This window comes from Arachis hypogaea, chromosome 14 (genome assembly GCF_003086295.3).
Source record: "Arachis hypogaea cultivar Tifrunner chromosome 14, arahy.Tifrunner.gnm2.J5K5, whole genome shotgun sequence".
In the NCBI taxonomy this organism is placed as follows: Eukaryota; Viridiplantae; Streptophyta; class Magnoliopsida; order Fabales; family Fabaceae; genus Arachis; species Arachis hypogaea.
In genome coordinates this window covers 141,012,294-141,032,498 of record NC_092049.1, presented here as the reverse complement: position 1 = coordinate 141,032,498, position 20,205 = coordinate 141,012,294, and the positions used below count along the sequence as shown (strand labels likewise).

The 20,205-nt window shown below is 28.3% G+C and overlaps 2 protein-coding genes across 2 annotated transcripts; one reads left to right on the top strand and one right to left on the bottom strand.

Moving 5' to 3' along the window:
• Positions 1-795: 795 nt before the first annotated feature.
• On the top strand, positions 796-13,378 carry LOC112795456 (uncharacterized). Its single transcript, XM_025837385.3, has 4 exons — positions 796-2,114; positions 2,495-2,545; positions 2,791-2,863; positions 12,848-13,378. The coding sequence occupies exons 1-4, from the start codon at positions 1,171-1,173 to the stop codon at positions 13,025-13,027; spliced, it is 1,248 nt and encodes a 415-aa protein (XP_025693170.2). The 5' UTR covers positions 796-1,170; the 3' UTR covers positions 13,028-13,378.
• Positions 13,379-15,205: 1,827 nt separating this feature from the next.
• Positions 15,206-16,637, bottom strand: LOC140178495 (uncharacterized). The gene has a single exon (XM_072215591.1). It carries the CDS (start codon positions 16,241-16,243, stop codon positions 15,383-15,385), a length of 861 nt encoding a protein of 286 aa, XP_072071692.1. The 5' UTR covers positions 16,244-16,637; the 3' UTR covers positions 15,206-15,382.
• Between the last annotated feature and the right edge of the window lie 3,568 nt (positions 16,638-20,205).

The following is a 20,205-nucleotide window of genomic DNA, read 5'->3' as shown; positions in this document are numbered from 1 at the left end:
CAATTACTTCGAAAAGCCTACGAAACTCTCAAAAGAAAAAAAAATCTAATCCGGTTCCTAATTTTTTTTTGGCATTGAGACTAATTAATCCCATAAAAATAAAACTCAAGGACCGAGTTGAATTTTTTTTATTAAGAGTTTTGTTGTCTTTCGAAATAATTATCGGAGACCATTTAAGATTTTTTTCCTAAAAGGAAACCCACAAAAGTATAATTACTCTTGGCTTATATGATCATTCGAAAAATATAAATTAAACTAAATTAAAAAAAATAGATGATTAAAAATATTTGAGAAATTTTTGGGAACAATTTTTAGTATTTTTTGTCATTATTTGACTAACATAAATACTAAATTATCTTTAATAAATAAATTTTACTAATTTATGGATACAAATTCTTAAAAATATAGGTACAAATTATATTGATTTATGTGTGTAAAATTCTGATAAATTTAAATACAAACTATATACTTTTTGTATGCAAAATATTTGTAAATATGAATGTAAATTATTGTTAATCTAATATTTACTGATTATATAATATTATTATAAATATTTTTCTTCTAACATTTTCTATTAAAAAATAGATAAATTCAGAAAAAAAAACAAAATACATTATTAAATTTGTTCAAATAATATGAACTTAATTCAAATTAATTAGTTTGATGTTCCTAATTAGCATTGTTAATTAATGAACTGACATGACATGAGTACATAAATTCTAAAGTTTGTAAGAATAATAATATTAAAAGGAATCTGATGTATGTATATGTATATATGTCTATATATAAAAAATTGAGGTGACAGAGAGAGCACCATGTTTGTTTCTCTTCTTTTTTCTCTCTCTCTCTTAAGATCAGATATATCTGCAAAAAAAATAGTTGAATTCCTTGGCATCACAACCTTCCAAACAAACAGAATTAATCAAAAGTGAGATTTTCAACAACAATAACAACAATTCTTCTTCTTCTTCTCTTTCTCTTTAGAAACAAAACAAAACAAAACAAAACCCAACCCCTTATATATCTATATATGTATGTATATGGCTTCCATGTTCATCATCAATCATCATGAAAATCATCATCATCATCATAAACCTCTTCTATGCTTATAAAGCAGTCTCTATTATTATTCTTCCAGAACCTTCCTGTTTGATCCATGGCTTATGAGTTATGTTATTCAATATGACCATGGTTCCTTCTCAAAACAACAAGAACTATGCTTTCTTCTACACTGCTATGAACCAAGTTGAAGGATATAACAGTAATTACAGTAATTGCTTATTAGGATCTGATTTTCTTCTGAGGAATCACATGGCAGAGGATCTGTCAAGAGCCACCACCAACAACCACAACCATGAAGAACAAGAAGAAGAAGAAGAAGCAACTTCAAAGGGAGAAAGAGAACAAGAACAAGAACATGAACATGAAGAAGAAGAACAATCAGGAATCAACAACAATAATAGCAGTAACTGGCTTCAATTGAGCATAGGTTTTCATGATCATGATGCAGCAGCAACAACAAAACAAGACCATCATCATCATCATCATCTTGAAGAAGAAGCAGGTTCAACAATGGCTGCAGCTACAACAGGTTCTGCAGGATCATCATCATCATCACTTGTAGAGCTAGAGTTACTACCAGGTCGCCATTTCAATTGGGCTTCTTCATCTTCTTCTTCAAGAACAGTGATGTTTCCTTTTTCTTCTTCTTCTTCTTCTTTGTTCTATGAACAACAACATCAAACGTCTATGTCTTTGTCCATGTCTATGTCCATGGCATGTGGACCCAACATGAGTGCTCCAACAACAACCTTTGCAACTCATCATCAACAACAAGACATGATGCTAATGAATTGGGCATCATCGTTTTCTTCACATCCTCTCATGCCTCCTTTTCTTTCTTCTTCTTCATCTTTGTCGTCTTTATCACAATCTTGTTCTTCATCTTCTTTGAGGCCTTCTTATTTTCCAACTACTCCTCCCTTTCATCATCAATTTGATGTGGCTGGACCAAGCAGCTCTCAAGATTTCACTTCTTCTACAGTTAGAGTTGTTGATCCTCCAAGAAGACCTCATTCTGGAATTTGGTTCATGCTTCAAGCTGAACAAAACCAGTAAGCTAGCTCTATCTATCTCTAATCATAATTAATTAACTTAATTAATTCATTCATTCATTCCCATTATTAGTATTCTTCTACTTTTCTCAACGGAAATGTTTGGTAGTCAAAGAAAATCAGCCAAAAACAGCTATAAATTACCTTATTTAACATTCATTAATTGTTGCGACAATTAATTAATACTAAATAAGGCAAGTTTTGGCTGTTTTTTTTTGTCTAACTAGCATTACCCTTTCTTAATTACATTTTCCAATGTCCTCTTTTTTTCTTCTTAATTTTGTTTCATTATTATTTAGCAATGTGCCTTGCAATTAAGTGCAATTAATTAACTTTAATCATGTTTTTTTTCTTTTGGTGTTAATTGATTTGAAATGCAGAGTTAGAGAACCATTTTTACCTCAAATAGCTAAGAGCTACCTTAGAATCAAGTAAGTAATTAATGTTTTTCTTTTTCTTTTTCTTTTTCTCTGCACTTATATATATTATAGCTAGCTTGATGAACAGCAATGAGGCTCTTTTTTCATGTCAGTGTGCTATCAATATTTTCTCATGATGATTTGATTTTGTGTATTTTGAAGAAAGAAAGAAAGAAAGAAAGAAAGAAAGAAAGAAAGAAAGAAAGAGAGAGAGTAGTTTTCATCATTTCATTTTGACTTTCATTTAATTATTTCAGAGATGGAAGGATGACAGTTCGGTTGCTAATGAAATATCTAGTTAGCAAACTCAGGCTTCAAATGGAATCAGAGGTATTATTATTATTATTACTACTTTTCTTAATTAATTTAAATCATTTGTTTAATCTATCTTCTAATATAATTAATGCATTCCATCTTAATTATCCATCTTTTTATTTGTTGTATGCTACCCAAATATTGTTATTATTAGCATCATCTAACCATATTAAGAAAATAGAAAAGTAAAAAAAATATATATAAATAAATCAAGTTACATAGGACAATCCGAAAAGCAAAATGGGGTTAATCTTTTTTTTTTTTTTTTTTTTTTTTTCATTGTAAGTACCCTTAAGTACATGAAATTGGGGAAAGCCTTTAGGGACATGAAAGTTACATAAGAACTAAAATAGATTTATCATTTATCTCTATGGTGATGGATACACATAAATCTTTTATTGAATTAAAAAAAATGAAAATTGTGTAGGTAAAATGTACATTTCTAAATTGTCACATTCAATTTCTGTTTTTTTTTTTTATTTTATTTGCATTATTATATGACACTCATACTCATATGTCATGGAAATTGGGAAACATGATTTTGATTTGATTAGATTAGAGTAGACATGGGTTCAATCTTCTATATTCTAGTAAATTAAATCCAAATCCATCCAAGACCAATTATCCACATAGGATCCTAAGTAGAAACTTCTATTTGGTTTGTTATATGTTTTTTAAGTTTGGTGGTGAGTGGAATTTGGATATTATAAGTTAGGTAAAAAATACAGAAACTCAATTAAAGATAATAATTATAATAATAATAATAATTACTAATTACTTCAAGGGAAAAAAATATGTGTGTGTACTCCATTATTATTATTATTAGTTCTTTTTCACTTCTTCTAGATCAAAGTTATAATTTCACATGAGGAAGCTATATTTATATACTTGATGATATTGATAATTGAGTTTCACTCATTTCAAATTATAATACTCTATATACCATGGAGTAGTTTATCATTCCTATGACCTACCACTGATTTTTGCATGAAAGTAACCTTTCGGTGGCATGCACCATCATGTATATGAAGAAAAAAATTTGATAGAAATTGCTAAAATAAGATGGAACTAAACTTATATAGAATTAACCCTAATTAGTTTTTTATATACCTTTGTTTGTTTTTGTTTGTTTCTCTATATGAAAATTAAGCATGTTTTAATTATAAAAAAGGAACTAAATTGTGAATTAGTAGTTGATCATTATTGAAATGCATGTTATATATGAGTGTTCCATGCACAATATTGTTAACAAACCAATGTAGTTAATCTAAAAATAAATTGTAATATGATTTTTCTAATCTTCCTTTTTCAAATTCTACTAATTTAATCAATAGTATTAAGAATTTTTCTTGTACATTATGCATAGTAATCAATAACCCTAGTGTAATTTTCTTCAATAATCTCTAATAATCTTTGCATTGTGCATGAGTAATGAACTAATGATACATAATCAAAATTCTAAAGTATTGTGTATTTGGCTGAGGAAATGAGTGAAATAGGTGTACTGAAAACTCGAGTGCAATAAACTAACTCAAACCTGTCAAATTATTTAATGGGTCTCAGTCATCAATTTTGTATGAAATCAACTACACTCGAATTTCTATATATATAGTCATTATTAAGTATGTGCACGAGGGCATGCATTAAGTGATATTATTATGGTGTGCACATTATAGTGTGTGTCCCATAACATACTTCATGCACACTTCATCATCCAACACACCACTACTAGTTGCTTCCTAATAATTACTGGAAAAAGGTTTTGAATCCTTAGAAGAAGAAACCATGTAACATATGTATATATATGGAATATATTAAAATTATTCATACATTCCTTTAATACATATATACATATATAAAATGATTAGATACTCACCCAACTATGTGTCTCATTTGTACTTTGCTATATGATACCAAATACCGTACTTACATACATCACCCACTTTGGAAACATTTATGAACCTTTCTTGAATGTGAATAAGTATATATTAAAATTTTCACATTTTTTAAAGATATATAAAAAGATTTAATAATCTTTATAAATATTTGTTATTTTAACATCTTTGATGGATATGATAAATAGGGGTAGTCCAAAGCTTTTTTTTTTTCAGAATTTTTTAAATCCAGATTTCACTTATTATTACATCATATCCCTTATCAAGCTATTAGTATGAATTGATAAAAAAATACAATTTTTGAAGGAAAAAAAACCTTTTTTTTTTCATAGGAATGCATGTTTGTCTTTATAGTGACTTGTTATATTAAACTTTTACCCTCTTATAATTAAGAATATTATGAATTAAACTTTTATCTTCATTATTGAATTTCCAAATCTAATGATATAATTAACATCTATAACACTTGTTAGTTAGTGTTCCTTCTCCTCCCCGCAAAGTTTTGTTAAAAGTCTTTGAATCTCTAATTATATGCTTTGATCATTCTCGGTCACATTATTATCTCTTTTTGTTTTTTCCTCCAACTATTTTGCTAAGTTTCAGCACAAGTCTTAATATAAGTAATTAAGTTTCCAATGAGTGCTGAAAAGTATTTTAATACGTGTACGTAGTTTTTTAACCTATATATGTTTTTTGTTCTATAGTTTTTTCTTTCTCCAAATACTTTTAAAAAATTCATTGATTGATGAGTGGATTGGTTCTTTTTTTTTTACTGACCATATTAGCTTAATTAGTATGATTTGGGTTTTCACCGTTAATTAGATATTTAATTTTCCAAAAAGATGATCTTTTTTTTGTTCCCCCATTAGTTTTAATATTAGTTTTGTGTTATGGTGGTCAATGTTGCTTGAAAATGAGTCACAATGTTGAGTAGTTGAGTACCTATTGTGTTTTGGATTTTTCATTAAAAGAAGTGTTATGCACAAAACAACAAATTAAAGCTAATAATAAGCTAAAATATTCGAAATATTATTAAATTAATTTTAAAATTTTCTTGTTATAATAAATTTTTATATAGAAAAAAAGATAAAAAAAATTATTAAAAATATAATTATTTATTTTATTTTTTTTTATTCATTTAAATTTTTGAGACGAGTAGTATCATGAACAGCTGAGTTAAACCTAATTGTTTAGTTGAATTTGTTAGTGAAGAACCCAAAATCTTAGATATACGTTTATGGTTTGCATTACCAAACAATATCTAAAAATATATATCACGTTAGATAGGTTACAGGACATACATACACATGCAATAGTCGACATTCCATTATATATTCTCTTAGAATTTCATGCAAGTTATTCTTTTTCATTCTGGTCAACCCTCCATGTTTTTCTCTTCATTTATTTATAGATCCCCAAATCCTCCATTTTATTATTTTTCTTTTTCTTTTTAATTAATTAACCTTCTAACTTCCAACTCATGTTCTCATTAAGATGAGATTAAGACAACAACATTATCTATTTTCTCCATTTCTACCCATATTATTATTATTATTAAAATAATATGACATATAGATGATTGGTCTCCAGATTAATATATACATTATTATTTATACATGTAGGATATTAACTAATTTGAGAATTGACTAATTAAATTTTATTAACTTGAAAACCTGTTTCAAAAAAGTATAATTCACAACTTACAACAAATTAAACTTCTAGGAAAATACTTAATATCTAGCCTTATTATTTCATGGCATCAAATAATTAAACTAAAACTTCATTTGTATTTATGTATTTATTCATTTACATGTTTATATGTTAATTAATATTCTGATGAGAGTAATCCATTTTATTTTAGTTAGAATGTGTGAGGCACTCAACATTCCTATCTAATTAATTTTTATTAGGCCTTAATGATAATAATAATAATAATAATGTGAAGTCAACCTAGGACCACTCGGTTATACACATCATCACCAGCCATAAATTAAAATAAGAATAGGGTTAGCTGGTTATTAGGGAAAACCTCATACATATAATTTGGAATAAGAAACTCAATGATTGAGTTTAATAGGTATTATAAATTTGCCCTAATAACATATTCTCTAGGTAGGTAGATATATTTAGGTTAATCTTTACTTGCATGCTTTAAGTTTTTAATTAGTTTTATTCAAAATAATAAATTTAGGGCTACAATTTGTTTTCCCTTAGGTATATTAGGAGGTTCAATGATAATAAGTCAAAGATGGTGATATTTTTCAGGTATTAAGAGTATTATTGTTGGATCTAATTATAAAAACGGTAACTAAATAAACTAACCATTTTAATCTTAAATCTTAAATATATATGTTAAGCAAAATATTCTAAATAATTTAATTAGAAACCCAACCTTTTTAGTTAATATTTTTTTAATTTAAATTTTAAATTCTAAATTTTATATCCTAAATCTTAATTTTAAATCCTAAATCCTCTATAAAAGAATTAGTTTTATAAAATAATTAACTAATTAACCTGTTTTGTTGTATATTGACAATATGAACATGGATAATAGATAGTCTAGGGAATAATCAATACAAGAAATCAAAAAGATGTCTTTCATGGTGGAAGATATGTGTATCCCTAACTTTTGTTTTAAATTTTGATTTGTTTTCCATTTCCTTATTATTGCTTTTTCTAATTTATTATAAAGAGTGCATTGACTTTAAGATGTAAAATCACATGTTCCAACTTGGATATATATCTATGATATATCTTTATCTTGGCCTACTTAATTGACAGCACTACTCATATTCTCTATATTCATACAAAAAGGTTGAAAGATATATAATAATATAGGAAGAGTTTCAAGTGTACCGGAAATATCGGTGTTCCAGTTATTTTAATCGTTGATCTGAATTATAAAAAATAGAGTGAATACCTCATTCGTCTCCTGATAATTATCTCGAAAGGACAACGAGGTCTTCAAGAAAAAAAAAATACTCAATCCGATTCCTGATATTTTTTTTGGGACTGATTAGTCCCTGTGCCAAAAAAACATACAACATTAACTTTTTTTTGGCACAGGGGCCTCGTTATCCTTTCGAGGTAATTGTCAGGTGTCGGGTTGAGTTTTTTTTTCAAGGATTTTGTTGTCTTTCGAGGTAATTGTCAGGGACTATTTTGGGTTTTTCTCTAAAAAGTATATATAATATATATTAATTAAAATCAACTGTTAAAACAATTAGAACACCAGTATTCTTGGTATACTTGAAATTTTTTCAATAATATATATGTTTTGATAATTGTTTATTTAACTAATTTTAATTAATTATTTATTAACTCAAACTAACACCATATCCTAGGGCTTTGAAAATCACACGTGGACCCTGTCATTCTCACCACACTTCCATATATACCCATTTTTGCATGCTCTTTCATTCTCTCACCTTTTCGTCACGCTTTCGCTTGTTTTTCCCCACACTTTTCATGTAGGTCCCTCCTATTTCCATTTTTTCTATTATCCTTTAATTTTTTTTATTATATGGAATATTTAATTTTGGATTAATTAAAAAGCTCCATCAAAATGTTAAGTGCAGCACTCTCATAAAAAGGGAGAATTCCATTATTATAAATAGGTAGCGTCCATCCTCCACCAACCACAGTTTATGAAACTACATGATGTGATGATTCTCTATAATAACAACAAAATCCAAATCTAATTTTAGTACTATCCACGATTGAAAACTAAGCAATTTCTATAATTTTTTTATTTTTAGGTAGTATATATTATACCCCAACTAACAAGGTTGTTCAAATTATATATATATATATATATATATATATATATATATATATATATATATATATATATATATATATATCTTATGTTTGAGTTTTGTGAATAATAATGAAAAAAATTTAATTAGGAGAATTAATCTTATCATAATGTGAATATGCAGCAATTTTTAATTAGTTTGAATGGAATTATTAGTATTATTATTATTATTGTATATATTATAACTCACATCATGTAATTTTCTAGGGCTAATATTAAATTTGTTGTAGATAAACTTGATTAAGAGTTTGACATAATAAGAAATATTTTGTGGCTGAGGTAAGGAGGCGTCTAGTTTGAGTAGATGAATTATATGAAAAAATATCTCATCACAATCTAAATAAAAAACATTAAAGTTGGTGAGTGATATGCATGCACCATTATAAACAAAAAAAAAAACACGTTAATTGTTAATTAATTAACATGGTTTAGGAGGGTAGAGAGAGAGTTAACCTTTTTATTTATTTATTTGTTTGTTGGTGAAAACTCAGATACAGTTAACTTCATATGAAGTTAATACTTGAGAGTCGTTAGATGGTAATTTAGTTAAACTTATCAAATTATTTAACAACTCTCAACTATCAACCTTACAGTTAACTACACCTGAGTTTCTACTTGTTTGTTTGTTTGACATGACTTATAGGCAGCGTTTATTTTGAGGTATTGAGACAGAGACTGAGACTCAGTATTATGTTTGTTAGTTCAGAGACTGATACTAAAATTTTAGTCTCTGTCTCCAAAATTTCAGTATTTCAATACTTCCAAAAAGTAGGGACATAGGGGACTAAAATTTTTAGAGATAGAGACTGAAACTTTAATAACATTTTATATCTAAAATACCCTCATTTCAATTAATTAATTCTAATTTTACCCTTTGTGCAAGTTAAATTAGAGTTTTATTCTTGTTTCAATTTCTGTCTTTCATTTTGTACCAAACAGAATACTGAGATTTATTTCAATCTCGGTCTCTTAGTTTCTGTCTCTCAGTCTTAGTCTTTCTGTCTCTGTCTCTCCACCAAACGCTACTATATAGAACTAGTTATTAGTTAGTTTGATGGTGAAAATAAAATAAAAAAGAAAGAAAAATAAAAAGGGCAATAATTTCATGTAGTAATGTTGACGCTCGCATGCATTAGGGTTTGGGTGGCGCAACGTGATAAAGACGTGCATGATGATCCATGAAAATTTTTAGTAATATAAACGCGTAGTGATTAGGTCCCTTCGAACAACAGAAAATATATATAATACAACTTATTATTTTATATCTCATATTAAAATTATTATTATTAATATTAATATTATGATTATGATAGTCTCTATATGGTGTCTTAGCCTATTCTTCGCCGTGGTTCATGGATCCATTATTTCCATCATATTTTATTCTACGTTCTTGTTTTTGTATGTTTTCTCAATTATTTTTAGCATAATTTTTAAATATACATCTCCCCCATATCTAAAAACATTGGATACTTTTATACACCTGAAATAATTAAAAAAGTTGAATAATAATTATATAGTGATACAAAAAAAAATTGATATTGAAAATATGTATGCATGGTGGTTGAATTAAAATAAAAAATAAAATAATAGATAATGGTGAATACTGAATAGAGTTAATTAAAATTTTGTCTCTTATCAATAATATTTTAGTAAAATTTAGGTTTAATTACTCTGTTGGTCTTTATAATTTTGTGAAATTTTTAATTAGGTCTTTTATTATTATTTTTTTAACTGAGTCTCTACACTAATTTTTTTTTTCAATTAAGTCTTTTTTAATAGTAATTGGCTTAATTTTATAGAAACCCAACTAAAAAAATTAGTATAAAAACTTAAATAAAAGGAAAAAAAAAGTATAAGAATCCAATTAAAAAAAATTTAGTGTAAGGACTCAATTAAAAAAAATATAGAAATCTAATTAAAAATTTTACGAAATTTTAGAATTAACAGACTAATTAAACCTAAAATTTATTTGTGGTTAATGGTTTTGTTCATTATAGCTATAGTATGATACATTAATACTAATTGATGTAGAATAATACTACTATATGATAATAGTAATATATATATATATATATATATATGAAAATATAATAGAATAGAAAAAAAAAACACTGAAGTCTAAGGGATGATGATTATGGCTTAGGAGCAAAGTCTTGTGGGACCCTATAATGATTAAAGAGGGAGCAGTTTTTAAGATCGTGGGTTGGGTGGCCATTTCCACGATTACCCGCTGACCCAAATATATGCGTGCATGCTTCATTTAACAAAACTAAATTAATTTATATAGAACAAAAGAAATTGCTTTTCTTTTTTCTTTTTTGTTTTCTCTAACATTAATTAATATGAAAAATAAATAGAGGGAAGTGGATCAATCTTATGCGTAAAGTAGAAGTTACAAAGATTGTATGCATTGGTTAGTAGGCCCTAGACGTAAGCCACTGACAAAGCATGACTTCATCCTGATTTCATATTTTCATTTCAATTCTTGCTTAAAAAAAAAAAAGAATTTTGTCTTAATTTAATTTACTAATCTGCATAACATCACTGTATGTATGTTCCATGCTCTGTTTTAATAAGGATTAATTATTTGATTAGTCTTTATAGTTTATTAAATTTTTATATTTTATTTAATTTTATAATTAAATTATTTTTTAGTGTAAAAATTATTAGAATTAATTAAATATTTTTTTTATAAATTAAAAATATTTATAATTAAAAATATAATTAAATTTTTTATTATATATTTTTTTGAAAGAAATATTTTATTAATTTTACCATTTTTACATAAAAAATACATAATTACAAAATTAAAAGTAATATAGTGATTCAATTAAAAAATATATAAAAATTTAATTAAGAATTTGATAAAACTATATGAACTAACAGAATAATTAAATCTTTTAATAAATATAGAGAATTAATTTTTAGAAATTAATTTTTATGTAATTATTTTTATTTTTAGAGAATGTAGAGTTTAGAAATTAAAATTTATAATTTAGAATTTAAATAAAATTTATAGATAAAGAAAAATGTGTGTATCTGAGTATTATTAATTCGTTCCTACATACACAATACATTAAATGTATGTATGAGAAGAAATTGATAAGATTACTATTATACGTAACATGATGATACCAATTCAAGTTAATGAACTAAAATAAAAATAAAAAATCCTACAGTTGTTTCTATATATTCCTTGCTTCCCTTATTCACAAAATGTTGATTATGAAATCATCATAATATGCTATATAAGTTTTATATATCTAATTATTTATTATTCAATAGTAGTGTAGAGTCTTTACTTTGAAGTGAACTAAAGCTAGCGTCCCGTCGCGTAAAGAAAGATGCATAGATATCAATATTGAGATTATAAGAAAAGTAATCATAACAATGATTCTGGAATTGTATATATGAAAAATCTTGAAATTGAAAAAGATTGATAGAGGAATGATATAAAAGTATACATATGCTAATTATAACTATCATTTCTTGCTTACACTCACGTAGTCAAGTTAATGTGTATAGATAATAAGTTCAATCATAGCTAATTATAATATGAATTTTATTTATTTAATTAATTATAACCTTTGTATATATTATTGTGTATTCTAGTATGTTACAATATTGATGGCACAATTTTTAATTATTTCTAAAAACATTACTCTTACTAATGTCTTAATAGTGTGATATTACATTAAAGTTAAATTCTTTTAATGTTTAATTATTCTATTAGTCCTTATAATTTTACTAAATTTTTAATTAAATTTTTATATATTTTTTTAATTATATCTTTATACTACTTTTAATTTTATAATTAAATCATTTTTATGTAGAAAACATAAAAATTAACCGAATGTTTCTTCCAAAATACATGCAGTCAAAGATCTAATTAGATTTTTAATTATAAATACCTTTAATTTGTGAAAAAATATACAGTTATAACGCTAATATTTTCTATCTTGAGAAAGACTTAATTATAAAATTAAAAGCAGTGGAGAGTGGATGAACTCAATTGAAAATAAAAATAAAGAATCTAATTATAAATTTAGTAAAATTATAGGTATCAATAGAATAATTAAATATTTTTTAAGTGAATAAAAATACTAAAAGAATTGTTATTATAACAAAGATTTTTCTTTCTTTTTTGATCTATTTCTATATATACTTAAACATAACATAACATATGACATGTGATGTGTGTGTACATGGTAGAATTGAAGATAATAATTATGAATAAAGTGTGGAATGAATAATGATTCAATGAATGAATTGGTATTATTATTGCAGATAGAGATAACATGCAGAGGACAGAAACTTTTACCATTCTTAACGTTGCAGCATGTGAGGGATAACATTTGGACTCAGAGGGACACTACCAACATAACAACAACATCAAGACCTTTGCTTTCAGATTCATCAACCACAGATCATGTCATGGTTCTCCATTACAGTAGAACCAATGCTTAATCACAACTCATCACTTTAATTTTATTGTATCCTTGTTATTAACTTATCTAAACCATTTTTTTTTTACTTGTTCTTTTAATTTTTACTTTTCCAATTTTTCTATTCTAATGGGTTTTGATTATTATTATTTTTTTTTGCTTCCTTTTTTTAAAAAAAAAATCCCCCATTATTGATGACATGAATTAGGGTTTTGGGGTGGCAAGTACTATTATTGTTGCCCATAACATTTTTATTCTCATATATATATTATGAGGTGGGTGGGGAATTATTACCATCATAATCAACTGTATTATCAACAACAAAAACTTATTAATCTAATTTGATCCACTAACCACTATTTTCCCACTTTTAGTTTGTTTTTATTCTAATTTAAGTATTGTTGTGTCCAGCTAAATGCATGTCATATCAATACTTTTATTTGGATACATGCATGTGTTTTTATTAGCAACATCTAACGTGGGTACAGTTCCTTTTCCAAATTTGTACTTAACAAATTTTAATTCAACATCTATAAAGTTCAACTTTATTTGGTGCAAGTGCAAAAACATATGACATGTCCATATAGCTTCTTCTATATTAAGCATAATATCTCTGAATTTTTCAGTTTTTTTTTTTTTTTTATCGCCCCGCAAAAGAGCAAAGCAAAGAGTCAAGTCTATATAAGTTAAAGGAAGACTATGCTAAAACATAAAAGTGGTAGAAGTGAGTATATGAAAGCAAACATTAGGGTTCAGTTATTTTTTATTTTTTTCCCCCAAAATTAATGGTAGTGAAAGATTTTTCCTTTTATGTTTTGGGCCATACGTGGGTTTTTTCATAGATAGAATAATAGGAAGATTATGGACTTTCTTCTTGGTCAACGATAAGAACTTTTTTTTGGTCAGGAATGATAAGAACTTATGAGCTAAGAAAATTGATTTTGAGCAGGCCAGCAATTTGGCAATTCAAAATATAAACAAGAGTCCAGGCCCAAAAAGAGCAGAAAGAAACTTCATACGGCCCATATCATCTTAAACCATAGCTAGTGATTTCCATGAATCTACCCTATTAGAGCTTTTGAGTAGACAAATTAATGGTGTTTATAGTGTGCTGAATTCAAAATATATAACACATCATTGATGTAATTACCTTCGCAAAGTTTTGAATGAAGTTGTAATTATTTAGAGCGAGATTTAGAGTTAAGTAACATCACATATGAGAAAAAGAAAGAAAACTAAGAACTACGAGGACCTCCATTTAAAAGCACACAAGAGCCTAATGTGAAAATAATACAGATCAAACTCACCGACATTATGCAGAAAATTAACTGTGCCTGAGAAAATGGCTATCTAAGTCACAAGCATAGTCAACTATAAATAAAACCATCAAATTCATCCAAAGTATATATAGTGTACATGAGGCAAACTGATGAGTGATGACAATCATCCTATTATTTCAACTTAAAATTCATCCAACGTTGCAAAAATGTGAATAAAAAGACCTCAACTATAAATAAAATCCAAACCTCATACAAAGCAAAATTAAATGACTAATCACTTTCTATCATACCCAACATTCACAACCACATAAAAAGCATGTACCAGTAGCTTTGATTGTGGATTCTCATTTCTCAACATGATTATCAGATCAGCATATATTGTCTAAGTCCAATTTTATGTCTCCCATTGCATATGTATGCATTATCTCACCATAAAACAACTATAAGATTATCACAAGTTTTGTATCAAAATTCAAAGCTACAAACTTAAAATATAGATTAAGTGTATGAAAGGTTAAACATAGCAGAGAAACAATAATCCATGCCTCAGACATTGTATAAAAAATGATTATCAATCACTTCAATTGCAGAAACCAGAAAATCTTATCAGGATAACATCCAAGTTATCCTACATGATCAAGTAGCTGAAAGATTAATAGATTAATCAAAATGGAGGACAACACATTATCCAGCCTGTTAATTTTGATTTTCAGATACAAGATTACAAAGATCTTCAGCTCAATCCAAGCTCCACATGCATAATTAGAGCACAGAAACATCAAACAATTGAAGACTCAAATGAATGAATAGATATGACACCTCCATCAAAAACTAGTTCAATTGAGTAAGGTAACAGAACTGCTACTAAAAACAGAGAAAGAAAACAAGTCATCAAAAGCTTCAACTGAAGATCAAAGTATATAACAACCATTGCTATTCATTCATACTAACCAGAAACACAAAAGGAAACATCTTACACATGCATATATCTACATCAACTATATAATTCAAGGTAGCACAATAAGAAAGAGAACTTAAGATTTAGAAACCATAGACACACACTTCACATTAACAATTTACATTACATACATACATGATCATGGAAACCCTTTCCGAAGCTTCTGGATCGCAGTGTACATTTTCCTTCTAGAACCAACGGCATTGATCCCCATATCTTTGAGATCTTCCAATGTCAGCATCGGAAGAAGCTCATCATCCACCTCATGAATCTCAAACATCGGAGCGTACCTACTCAGACCTAGCTCCAGCAACCACGACCTCACCCCCTCGCACTTCCTCCCTTCCCTCGAATCCGATTCAACCACGTCGTTTTCCGAAACCCTAGCTCGATCCGTGTGCCTCCCTATGTGCCAGTAACCGTCGTCGTCGTGGACCGAGTGCACTGGACTGTCATCGTGATAGTCTTCATCTTCCTGCTCGTAATCGAAATCACGGTAAGCTTCTTCTTCACCGTTGTCGTTGTTGTTGTTTTCTGTTTTTGCTGCTGCTGCTGCTGTTGTTACTGCGGTTCGAGGAGCGAAATTCGATCTCACACGCTTTGTTGCTGTTGAAGCTCGCTTCGATTTACCGCGTTTGTTACCGAATTCAGCGATTTCTTCGCCGCCGTTAGGGAGGTTCGTTAGGGAACGAGCCTTCGAGTTTGTCCTGGAAGGTTCTTTCGAGCGGATACGCCAGCTCCATGGAGGCATGCTCGGGCGGCGCGTGTGAGTTTCATGGTTGGTTGCGGAGGCGCGTTGGTCTCCGATCTCTCCCAGACGAACGCTTGGACGGCGTTGACGTTTCGGAGCGAGTGGCGGAGGACCGGGATTCTCAGCGGCGGGCTGCTGCTGCACCGTTGTCGTCGTCGTAGGATCCGCTGCCGTTTCCTCCGGGGCGGAAGGTGCGGTGGCGATTGGAAGCTCCGGCGGCGGTTGGAGTGTTTCGGGCTCAGCCGCCATTACAGTTACAGTTGCAGTGAGAAGGTGCGCAGGATAAGGGAGTCAAGGAGTTTTCCGGTGAGGTGAGGGCGCAAACAGTGCGATACGGTTCCTTATGTCTTGACCGTTGGATGGTTTCCGAAATTTGTGGTAGTGATTAGTGTATTATGTGGAGGAGAATGGTCGTAGATTCAGGATTGGAACAACCTCCTGAAAGCTAAATGGGTCCATTCGCCAATTGCCACGTGTGACTCACTAATTAATCATAGTGGATTCTTCTTTTAGTGTTTGAATTGATTAGTGATAATGACGGAGTTGATAATTTATTTTATTTTAGGTAAAAATTTATAAGCAGAGGTTAATATTTAAAAATTATTAAATAATTTAATAAATTTGATTAAATAACATTTTGATTTAGATTTTATGTCTTAATGTCTATAAAAAAACAATCATCTCCGTACTTGAGTATTTAAAATTTAAAAATGATATAATTATATAAATTTAATTGAAGAAAATAAAAAGTATTCGCTACATTAGTTAAATTTTAAAAGATTCGAACTTATCTAAATGAATTAATTTAAGAATTTAATTTTGATAACCATAATCAAATCACACTTATTTTTCGGGTAGTTATTTAACTTAGATATGCTAATACGTAATTGGTTTTTCATGTAAAACTTTTGTTAAAAATTAATTTCTTACTTGATTTTTATCATCATGCCGTGATGCGGTTGATCTATTCCCTTTTTAATTTTTATTCACATTCTATTAGAGGAATAAAAAATTAAAAATAATAATAAAATAAAAATGAAATTGTCATTAGTAAAATTTAAGAGGCCGGCTACACATACAAATCTTTTTGGCTATATAAGTTGCTTCAAGTTCAAGAAAAAAAACATGCGCCCCTTCCTTCCACAACACTTCACTCTTTCTCTTCTTCCTCAATCAAAATGCAAACCATCAAAATTCAATGAACATTCGAAACAAACTACTACGATTCTGCAGAAATGTTCCAACTCCTCGCGAAGAGTAGAAGAAATCAAGAAGAAAAGATACAAATCTCCATAAAAAATCACCTGAAAAAAATAAGAAACATTATTCAAGGTATTGTTTTACTGTTCTTTTAGGTTTTAAAAGATTTCAAAAAAAAATATACTGTCTCCCCCTATATGCAGAGATTAATCCAAAATTTAATTCTAAATTTTTTTTACTAAAGATATGAGACTCGAACCCACAATTTCTTAATTGAGTATAGGGAGACTATGCCATTTGAGCTATTATTCATTGCCATAAATTTAATTCCAAATTAATGTCTCAATAAATGTGGTATTGCATGAATTGAATTTTTATGTTACGTACTTTTGGAAGGGGGTTTCGAGTTTTTAATTTGAATATAGAACCAAAGAATGTGTTGAACTCGCGTATGGGGAGGAGGGGTACTTCACCTCGTTGTGGGATCAGATGAAGCAGAATTCGGACTTTGTGAGTTGTGTCCCTGAGAATGTAAAAAAAAAATTACCCAGAACAAACAAAACGGAGGGTCCGAATTTCATGTTTCAGATTTCAAATTCCATCAGCTGCAAATCGGACCGGATCATGCGATTTGTGAAGCAAAATTTCGTGAACAAAGAACTCGCATGGTCCGAGTTGTATACTCTGAGTTTTTTCAATTTTTTTAACACAAATTGGACCCTCCAATTTGTGTACTCCCACAATTTAAAAAAACACAAAAAATTATCATGTTAAAGTAGATCACTTATTTTACTTCCATATCAAAATTTTTTTGCCTTCTCTCAACAAGGGATTCAAAATGTTTAATATAAGAAAAGATCAATTTTATGGTGTCTATGAGTTTTTGCATAAATTTTATTTAATTTATTTTTTGTAATAAGTTTTAATTTTTTAAAAATTATTTATTTTTATATCTTTTAAATTAAATAATAACTTTTAACCATTTTTAATAAATAAGTACCAGTGTACCACCTTTAGGAAATCATAGCATTCACCATAAGAAAATTATTGATTAAAAATGGAGAAGTATTTGAAATAATCCTTGTCCATAATAAACTTAGGTGGATTTGCCATTTAACTTGTCTACATTGTTGGTATAGAAAAAAAATTAATATTACTTTTAATCTATTATTTAAAACTTTTAAGTTTAGTTTTGTTCAACGTTTTTTAATTTGAATATGGAAGTTTTTAATTTGAATATGGAAGTAAAATTGGTGTTGAATTCGAACATGGGGAATACAGGTACTTCACAGTTATGTGGTGTCAGTAGAACAACTCGGAGGGTCCGGCGTTGGATATTCCATTTCATGAAAAAATTGACAACAACAAATAACTCGGAGGGTCCGTTTTCTAGCTTCCAAAATTCATATTTGCTCAACCACAAGTCGGACCATACGATTTGTTAAGCAAAATTTTAAAATCAAACGACTCGCATGGTTCGATTTATGTATTCGGAATTTTTTCAATTTTTTTAACACAAATCGAACCTTCCGATTTGTGTACTATGAATTTTTTTCACTTTTTTAAACACAAATCGGAGGGTCCGATTTGTGTACTCCCACAATTTTAAAAAACACCAAAAATTACCATGTTAAAGTATATTACATATTTTACTTCCATATCAAAATTTTTTAGCCTTTGTTCAACTATGTACCAAAATAAATATACACATATACCATATGTTATATATATATATATCACATGTGAACATGTTCTAGGCTTCTAGCTAGCTAGCATGCCATATGAATGTGAAGTCTACCACAAAATAATCATAAACGTAATAATAACGACACTCTTCTCAGTTCTCACTCCAGATATATGTCATCTTTATAAAAATAAAAATAAAATGAAAAAGAGAGAAGCTGAATCTATTTGATGTTGTTTATTGAGAATTTAAGATTAAGATGCCCGTGGTTTGAACTGAAAGGACAAGTAGAAATATTTTTCTGTTGGAAATGAAAACGATTGTGTCAAGCAACTTGTGGCAATTCTTTTCTCAAGCACACTTTAATTTTTTTAATTTATAAGGACGTAACTATCTCTCACTAGTTTCTTTTTTGGCCAAATATTATTGGCATTGTTGCCTTGCAATGAAATGTGGGATTCACTTGTTTTCCCTCAAAAACAAAGTAGGATATTAGAGTGCAAATGAATGTGAGATATAAGTGCGACTTAAGCTATATGTTTTGAGGTGCCAATGAGCCTCAATTGTAAGAAGTGTGTGAGTGTGTTGTGTACTTAGAATTGAGAATTGTCTAATTTATTGAGGTATTTAAAATTGGGTTGCCCGATCCATTAACAAAAAAAAAAAGCTATATGTTTTGTGGCCGATGATCTCACAATGTCTTTGTTGTAAAGGGTTACAGTGAAAATTATTAAGATGTTTATAATTCTTTTCTCAGTATATAGAAAACGTTATGTTAAATGGCAATACTCTTTAGTTAAATCGCAAGTAAATATTCAACTTGCTTACTCTCTACTTTAAAATAGGATGAGATAATTTCTGTCAATAAAATATATCTGATCTTATTTTTATTTCTGACTAAAGTAAGTTAAGGTGGTCTTTTTATCATTTTTTAAGCCAACATAGTATTTAACTTTAATGAAAAAAAATTTGGAAGTATCGCATTAACTTTTTTTTTTCAAAGGTAAATATTATTTTATTATTATAAAATAATAATATTTCTATAAAGAAGTACAAAAGAAGTTGGGTATTTTTAATTATCACTAAATGTGATTAGAAGATAAATAGTTTAAGAAAGAGTAAAGTAAGAATAAAGAGAAATTATTAGCATTCATCAAGTATGACTATTGAATTCATGTACTAGCTTCTTGCACTATTTTCGACGTTGGACTTATTAGCTTCTCAAAGACACACCTATTAACTTACTTTAATTAAAAACAAAAGATCAAATCGAATATATTTTATTGATAAAGATTATTTTATTTTATTTTAAAATAATCTCTTTAAA